This window comes from Engystomops pustulosus, chromosome 4 (genome assembly GCF_040894005.1).
Source record: "Engystomops pustulosus chromosome 4, aEngPut4.maternal, whole genome shotgun sequence".
NCBI lineage: Eukaryota > Metazoa > Chordata > Amphibia > Anura > Leptodactylidae > Engystomops > Engystomops pustulosus.
The window spans coordinates 133,216,496-133,226,008 of NC_092414.1; the positions used below are offsets into that span (position 1 = coordinate 133,216,496).

Consider the following 9,513-nt stretch of genomic DNA (forward strand, 5'->3'; position numbering starts at 1 on the left):
GTATTCACTCTGTCGTCCCTGACAGGCAAAAGTAGTCAATCGCTGCAGCTGCTGTGTATCATTGATCCAGCTCAGGTTGATAAGTCCTGTCTGGTCAGTTCAGGAAGCTCTGTGTAATGTGTTAGCCAGTATGCACCCAGCTTTCCCAAGGTCCTCAATTTTATAATTGTTTTTTCAGCAAACCCACTTGGATCGTGTTAAACAAGATATGTTTCTGCATCAGTGTAGCTACAGCATTCTCACAGAGGAAATCTATCATTTGACTTTGCAGAAAGTCATAAAAAGGCCTTAGTGTATGTATGTAAAACTTTGTTTTTATGCATTAAGATTATTATGACTTTAAACAATCTGGGAGAGCCTGTATGTTGATGTCATGTCTTTGGAAGTTTCTGGTTTCCACGTCATCCCCCCCCCCCACGACGGCCCATCTGGAGCATACCCCTAGACCAGGGGTAGGGAACCTACGGCTCGGGAGCCAGATGTGGCTTTTGTTGGCTACATCCGGCTCTCAGACAGATCTTTAATAAATAGTGATGGCTGCTGTGTGTCTTAGACTGATCACTGGATACAGGCAGCAATATTACCGCTGCCTACGTCCTTTGTACGACCCAGGTGCCATCGTCTAAGTCTGGGTCAAAGAGAAGAGTGTGGGAGTGATGAGGAGCTGGCTGCAGGGCGCACTGGTAAGTGAATATTTTTTTTTTTTTTTTTTTTTTTTTTGCTGTGGCTACCTATCTACTGGTCTAGTGTCGCAATGGGAGGCCAACCCTTGGGAAGGAAACACTGTGGAAAGCTTCCTCATAGGCATGAAGCACTAAGATCCGACGGGCAATACTGTGAGCCGCCGGTCTTTATAGTAACCCGGGAAGTGGGCAGCGCCAAACAGCGGCGCACTAGCCCTTTAAATCTGCGAGTGCCGGTGCGCACGCCGGGACGGGAGCCGGAAAGTGGTGAGTTGAGTGAGCTCGGAAAGGGGAGGGGCACGAGACCTAGATCGCAGGGGCACCCGTGACACTGGGGTTACCTATCTACTTGGGGACATGTGCATATGGTACGGCTCTTACGGAATAACATTTTAAAATATGTGGCGTTCATGGCTCTTTCAGCCAAAAAGGTTCCTGACCCCTGCCCTAGACCGATGTAGGTGCAGGAAGAATAAAAGTTAAAAGGCCCCAGTTTGGAGGAGTGAAGACTGACACAGGAACACGCAGCCTGCAGGTGCCCCTCTCTACCCCCAGGGAGGGGGGGGGGCACCACATGCTGCTGGCAGGAAGCCAGGTAACGTGAATAAAACTTTTATATAGACTACTGAAATGCTATGGCATTTTTTAAAATCTTCATAGCGTAGGCTATTGGAACCTGTCAAATATCTTGAAACCCCAAAACTTGAAGATCCTAATCTTTTGGTTCAATTTTAGGGCAAACAGAGGCAAGAAAGCTTCCAAAGCAACAATTGCTAGATGGTATAAATCTACCATATCTGAATGGTCTATGTATCAACATTAAACTATTCCTGAGGGGCTGAGAGAAAAGGAGCTTCACTAGACCAAATCTGTAAAGCAGCTACCTAGTCATCACATCAAACTTTCGTCAAACATTACAGATTGCATATATTCAAAGATCAGGAGACTTCTCCTTTAGGAGGAATTGTTACAGGCCATAATCCCCCACTTAACCAACCTATGAGAGATTTTTTTTTTTTATGTCTTCAGGTGGGCCGCCATGGGGGACGAAGTGGAAATCTGGAATCTGACTCAATGGTAATTCAGTTTCCATTTATCCACCACAACGACCCCTAATTTCCCTTATTTTTATTGCTTTGTTTTTCTTTAGGTATGTGAAAATTAACATGCAACTAAAGTTTTTTTGCATTCATTTCCGGTGTAGTTATTTGGTAAACACTGGTGGGAGGATGCAGGAGGGGCTTTTCCTCTCTTCTTCCTGTCCTTAAAGAAGTCGAGGGGCTTCATCAAGATGGACTAATTGAAACTGAATTACCAGTGACTCCAATTCCAGATTTATTGGCAATTAGATAAAGTTGGAGATTTAAATAGACACACATGGAGATTTAAATAGACACACATGTGGATTTATTTTCAGGCATACCTGAATGAACATAATGTCTAAATAAATCGGCCAATATATCAGGAAGAAAATTGTGGGTTTGCACAACTCTGGTTCATCCTTGGGTGCAATTTGCAGATACCTTAAGATGCCAAACAAGATGGGAATCACATCATACAGGAAGGAGGCAGGTTCTGTGTCCTTGGGATGAACGAGCTTTAGTCTGAAACTTTCTTTTATTCTTGGGTTTATATAATAATATATAACATGTGAAGATGCGACTGAAAATGGTAAGAGTATACCCGTTTCATGGTTGATAATGGCACTGTATCGACATGGGCTGCCATTTTGCCAAGAAGAGGCCATTACTCCAAAAACAAAATAGCCAGCCTACTGTTTGAAACACACACGGAAACAGACTTTAACCCCTTAAGGATGCAGGGTTTTTTCACTCATTTCTCGCTCTCCATCTTCAAAAATCCATAACTTTTTCACTTTTCATGTACAGAGCTGTGTGAGGGCTTATTTTGTGCGCAACAAATTTTACTTTCCCGTGATGTTATTTATTATAACATGCATTGTACTGGGAAGCAGGAAAAAAAATCCCAATGTGGAAAAATTTAAGAAAAAAAAAAAAAAACACGTGAGTCACGTTCTTGTGGGCTCAGTTTTTATGACTTTCACTCTGCGTTCCAAATAACACCTCTACTTTATTCTTTGGTTCTGTACAATCGCGGTGATACCAAACTTATACAGGTTTTATAGCATTTTAATACACTTTCAAAAATTAAACGAATGTGTACGACAAAGGAAAAAAATTTGACGCTAATAACTTTTTCATACTGGTGTATGGAGCTGTGTGATGTCGGCTCATTTCGCACGTTTTCATTGCTATCATTATGATTACTGTGTACCATTTTGCTTACTTTTCATTACATTTTTTATGTCATGTAAAAAGGTGTAAAAGTTGCATTTCGGACATTTGGGCGCCATTTCCCGTCTCTGAGGTCACCGCCAGTTATAACCATTTTTATAGTTTGATGGGGCATTTTGGGACGCGGTGATACCTAATGTGTTTGCGATTTTTACTGTTTATTATATTTTATATCAGTTCTAGGGATAGGGGGGTGATTTGAATTTGTAATATTTTATTAATTTTTAAAAAAATTTTACTTTTTTTTTTTTTTTCACAATTTCTTAGACCCTCTAGGGTACTTTAACCCTAGATGGTCAGATTGTTCCTACCATATACTGCAATACAACTGTATTGCAGCATATGGAGTTCTTGCATGTGATTCCTTACAATGAGCCACTGGCTTATTGTAACGAATCTTTTTAAACCAATTATCCTCGGATCTGACGAAGACCCGAGGCTGCCATGGCAACCGATCGCCGCCCCCCCCCCCGATGACGTTTGGGGGAGTGATGATCGGAGGTAAGTTTTAAGTGCCGGCAGCGGCAAAGAGAAGGTTATGGCAGATATGTGCTAAGAAAAAAATCTTTGTTATTATTTATTTTATTTTGCAGCATAGAAATTGGAAGCTGCATTGCAGTTCAGGTGTGCATGCTACAGATCCCTATTCTGGTGCTGTTCTCGGTTTTCTATGTAAGTAACATTTTACCATTGGCCCTGTTTATGTTGTAGTGCTCAGTATTCAGGTATAAATTGTTACTTTACTGTGTATTTGTTTTTAGGGAGATTTTATTTTTGTTTCTGTTTGAAGTCCTAGATAAAAATCTAACAGTCCTTACTTCATGTTGTACAGTGACTTTCGAATTAACCCTTTCATGGTTGTCCTGGTACCAGGAACTTAAACATAAAACCAAGACACGTCAGTCTCTTAGTGTATGTAAAGATCTTCCCCCGTTTAATCACAGCTGCATGTATAAAAAGACAGAAAAATCATCATCGGGGGGGCGTGACAAGGAGATAAGGTGCTTGGATGCTATAGGCTTAGTTTAAATGTACTACAACCGCTCTCTCATACATTTTACAAAAAGTTAATTAATTGTGCTCAGTTCTCAGGGATCTTGTACACTGATAATCTAAACAATATCATTTATCCAAGCTGCAAAAAGTACTGAGAATGTCTCCAGAAGCTTCTTGATAACCATAACAAGAGATAAACAATGCTAGAGAACAAGATAAGGAGAACTATTACGTATAACAAGTGTCAAGGAGAAATCCTTACAGGCAGATCTTAAATAAAAAAGAACTGAAGTTTGAATTATGAATTTAACTGGACGGTGCTTTGACCCCTGTCTAATAAAATTGCCGACAGTAGTCACGATGTCGTCCAAAACCAGTGCAATCTCCTTAACAGTTTCCTAGCCTTTTTTTACTGACTTTTGGGACAGCCATTTGTTCAGTATAGAAACGAAAATGAGTGAAAAGTTAAGGTACAGAGTGACAGGTTGCTCGGGTTGAGGTTTTGGTGTAACACTAAAGTTTTATTGGTAAAAGGTGGAAAATATGGGTTTTGGAAACTTGCCACTCCCTTCCTCAAGTTCATGAAATAAAAACTGTTTGGAGTATAAGTAGATGGGGATACTGTGTGACAATACGCCATATATTCATCCCAATCATCCAGGTTGTTTACTGTCTGCATGTTCTTTATTGCAAGGTACGCCTTTTTTTTAACTTTAAGAGTACTGCATAACATATCCCAAATACCATAAAATGGAACTTTGGACTAATTTATGCAAGTTGTTTTGGACCATACAGTCCAATTGCTGGTGTTTGTTTTTCACCATAGGCAGGTCATCTACAATGAAGTTCTATTTTCTGTGTAGTGGCTGGGTCTTACTTACTGCAGCTCCGCTCCCATTCAAGTGTATGAAAGCTGAGCTGCAGTATCACAGGTAGCTAGAATATAAGACTTTGTGTAAATTGCCGCTTTCTGAACATATCAAATCCAAACCGTGTGGGAAACAGTGCACAGCAGGGAATGTGGATAAAAAAAGTGAGAGGGAAGTGCTCAGTGACACACGTGACACACATGTCACTGATTACTTCCCTCACTTTTTAACTTTTTTATCCACATTTCCTGCATAATTTGCACAGATATCTTAGACCACTTATAGGTGGTCCTACTACAAAACGTCACTTTATTGTTCTTGGTATATTATCTCATATTTACTATGTAGGTTCTTATGTACTTTATATTAGTGTTTTTTTTTATAACATCACGTCTCTTATATATACACACGTAGTATTATTTTTATGGTCCTTTTGTACATATTGAAACTTACTTGCATAATTTGCACAGAAATGTTAAACCACTATGGTGGCTCTATTGTATTACGTCACTCTATTGTTCTTGTGATATCATCCTACACTTATTATGTAGGTTACGTATACTTATGATGATTGTAATTTATATCACATTGGATATTATGGTCTCATGTGGATGTATTTTTAAGGTTTTTGTATATATTAATTTTTATTCACAGGGATTCATATTCTCTATATTTATATATATATATATATATATATTTTTTCATGTTCGTGTATATATATGAAATTGATATGCGAGATAAGGAAAATGTGGAACGGCACCGTGTAGAAAGCGGGTGCAGGTCTTCACACAGGGCCCGACATAGCCCTATACTGTAGATAGGAATGAAGAGGATGAAGCTGCTTCATCCTCTTCATTCCTATGAAATTGATATGTTTTAATCCATATTTATATGGCTAATTTATGAGAGGCTCCCTACAATAGGATTATTATTCATAGTAGCGGTCCCTATATAGTTCTCCTTTTTACTTACCTTGTGCACCTTTTTTCTATTTTTATCGGCACATGCACAATCGCCTCTCACTTTTAGCAATGCAGAGGCTTCTCTCGCGATAGCCGGTACTTTCTCCAGCATCCCGCGCATGCGCAGTGCCGTCCCCTACCGTGGACCGCGCACACGCGGCACAAACATGCTCCGTACTCTTGCGATTTCAGGGAGTTGGCATCCTTAGCCGCGCGCATGCGCAATGTAACTGCATCCACGGTCGTGAACGCCACATAGGCGCAATCAGCTGCCAGGTATCTTAATCCTTCTTCCATTGTCGTCACCCCACTAGGTACTCCCCTTCTCAATCATTCCTCAATTCTTATTGGCTGATAGCGATATATTACCCACAACTCACTTTCACTTGATACTCCCCTTGAGAAAGTCAGTTGGCGAAACACGTGTCGGGGTTGCACTGTGCACACCGCCTATCCTGGTATGGTAACGACCTTTGCTACTCACTGAGATTGCATATTCTATAGCTGAGGCTTGTACTCTACTGCTCTTTGGTCTAAGTGATTTTATGGATCCCATACTAAGTTTCCTTTTCCTTGGTGTTCTGCTTTTGTCTTATGTGGCTGTGCACTGTTTTTAACTAAGTGTTCCCATTTTATAACTGCCCTTTTTCGTTTTTTTATGATTATCCTTTTGTGAAGAACTTCTTATGAATCAAATCGATTTTATTAATGTTTTTGAATGTAGTGATCATTCTTTTCTGTTTGTTTGGATTTGACATTAATGGGGCACAGGATTTAGTAGTGGCACTCCAACCAGTTGCCCCTATCCTCAGCTCCCCTACCAGTTTCTGAACATAGTTTGATTTGTTTTTGTGGTGCTGAGGTTTTTATTTTTCAGTACGTAGAATATTTTATTTTTTTGCTAGATGGGGAAAAAATGATTTTATCAGAGTAACATATTCTTAACCTATCTTGTTTTTTCCATGCAGCCAACAGGATTTACATTGATATTTTGTGATCTTCACTTGTGGGCCAGTATATTCAGTGTGATACTGATGAATTACATATTTATGGATGGGAAGTGTGACTATTTTCAAGGTAAGGTTCTCACTGTAGCTTTGTGTATAGAGTGAGGGGCAGATTAACTACCTTATGTTCTAATGTCTTTGAATGTGGATGTGAAAAGGCAGTTTGTGAATGAGAACACTATCAAGTGACAGGAACTGGTTAAACAAGCAAATATTTAGACTATTGAAACACAACATAATATTCAATAGGGTTAGAATTTTAATCATACATGGTTAATACAGCAGTACAGAAACCACCTTTTAAAATCCGTTTTTTGGTTAATGCATTCACCATATACCAGGCCAGCACTCTGTAAGTGAAGCCCGGTGCAGACTGCATAGTAGAAATCCAATGTGAACATTTATATAACACTTTTTTTCTTTTTTGCAGGAACTGCTCTGGTAATGGTTTACCTCATACTTCTTGCCATGTATTTCTTTGCACCGTCTCCTGCTGGTTGCTAATTCATCCATTCTGAAAGGTTGCCAGCCATTGAAGGCATACTAACTGATGGAGGGGAAAATCTGATAATAAATGGGCACATTAATAGAAACAGAAAAAAAACAAATCCAATAGAGCTGCCAGACCACTGTGCACCTCTGACCACTTATGAAGCGACCTGTTCCATTTTGGTTTCTGATGGACACATTAGAAAGCTGGAAACCTTGCACTGACTGGTCTAGAAAATAAATTATGGGGGTTAATGGTACAGATACTTGGGTAACACCTACAATATACAAATCAAAGTCCGTTTCTTGTGTTCATATAACTGGCAGAAGAGTCTAAAACATCACTAGATGGACTTTTGACCTTTTTTATGTTTTTTTTTTTTTTTTTTTTTGTATGGTCTCTAAAATCTTCACTAATCTTCTATGCTTGTCAGTTTGTGCCCCATATACCCATATAGTGGTGACCTGCTGTTTTACATGTTATGTACTCTAATACAGTGATTTACTAGAATCCCTTTGGTTTAATATGTATTGTATATAGTTATAAGATTATTAAAGCATTCTTTTTCTTGGAGTGGTATTTTTTTTTTTTTTTTTGTAGCATTCATGCAAACAACTAGCAGACTCCTAATTTTATATAAAGGCAGTTTTATACATTGGAACAATCCAGTTGGTTCAAAGGTGGTCGTTTTTTTTTTTTTAATTTTTCGGGGCCCATTGGGCACAGAAGGATAATACCTGTGGAGGAGAGCAGGAGTCTTGTACCTTTTGCAACAAGATTTTGTAACTCCTCTGCTGAAATTGACAATAAACTGGAGCTTTATGGGTGAAGGCCTTGGCCCTTGATCACTCCCACTCTGGAAAAACCTTCTGGCAAGCAGCCAACCAGGAATCCAGTTCTGAGGCCGCCATAGCACTTCCAACCTGTACACCACATAAACCGGATGTTCAGAGGAAGCATTATTAACACAACAGTCCTCAAATGTAGGTTTGGTGCCAGGGACTTGCAGAAGCTATTGACCTGGTGTATAGTATAGTAAACCGCCTACGGACCTGGGGGGAGTCCCACGGAGGCATATCTCCCATTGGCTTAAGGCAAGTTGTTGACAGTAATGTCTTATTTGGATCACTTTAGTCTCGGTGAACTCAAAGAATCAAGCATCAGCCGGCCCCAAAGAGAACTCTGAGTTGTAGGACATAGGAAATTGTGGACCAGGGAAGGACAAGGCCAATCCCCCACGCAGGGCACTATCCCACACTCGCAGAATTGCCTTCCCCAATCATGGGCCTGGAGGAATCGACCAATAAAGGAGAGGGATTTCAATGCACGTTGACAGTGCCACCTTCCAAACAGCCTGTGGAGGCATAGGTGTCAGAACACATAGAGCAGGTCATTCTGGCAATGCAATTTGTGGCAACTCTAAAGTCGCCAAAAAAGCAGGTAAATATAACTTGCTTCTCTCGACGCTCTCAAGATGACCTACTCTTTGTAAAAATGAATTTTACAAAACCTTTTCCTGTGCTGCATGAACTCTGTCCATTTCAAATCTATGAGAAGTGGAATGGCCCTGAAGTTCCTGGAAAAGTTGGGTGACCACGGAGTCTAGCTCCTGAGAGGGGACATCCTCTGAGAACCCTCTAATCCACAGATTATTCAGTCTGTGGCGGTTTTCAATGTCTGCCAGGTGCCGACTGTGCCAAGGAGCTGTGCAATGTGCTCTTCAAGCACGGGCTGATGATCGTCCATTGGAGCAGAGGCCACAGCTGAGGCCTGTTCTAGATCTTCCACCCTTCCTCCGATATGTGCCACATTCCTTCTCCACTACCTTATGTCCTCAATGCTTATGGTGAATGCTTATCCTCCAATTAATGCAGTTTGCTGATGATTCATTACAAAATTATTAATTGCATGTGGCTGGCTTCAGTAGGTATTTTCCACCCTTACTATATTGTGTGGTACCACTATTGCATTGGGGTTTGGGAGGTTATAGGATGTAAATTCATGGGCTTTGGCCATTAGGCTACCTCTCTCTCAGCTGAGCATAGTGGCTGTGTTGCCGATTTTATGACATTCAAGCAACAGGATGTATTAACTTCTTAGCGCTCTGCGCCATACTAGTACTGCGCTGGCTCCCGCGATTAGCGCTCACTGCAGTACTAGTACGCAATCCAACCACATCCGGGCTCTTTCG

The 9,513-nt window shown here is 40.5% G+C and overlaps 1 protein-coding gene across 2 annotated transcripts in view; it reads left to right on the forward strand.

Annotated features, from left to right (window-relative positions):
- LOC140127158 (uncharacterized) overlaps positions 1 to 7,895 on the forward strand; it is a 51,913-nt gene extending 44,018 nt beyond the window's left edge. For both annotated transcript variants that reach the window (XM_072147503.1, XM_072147504.1), the window contains 3 exons: positions 3,592 to 3,670; positions 6,794 to 6,902; positions 7,263 to 7,895. In XM_072147503.1, coding sequence (XP_072003604.1) covers positions 3,592 to 3,670; positions 6,794 to 6,902; positions 7,263 to 7,336 — 262 coding nt within the window. In that variant the 3' untranslated portion in view covers positions 7,337 to 7,895. The remainder of the gene's footprint in view (positions 1 to 3,591; positions 3,671 to 6,793; positions 6,903 to 7,262) is intronic.
- The last annotated feature ends 1,618 nt before the right edge of the window (positions 7,896 to 9,513 follow it).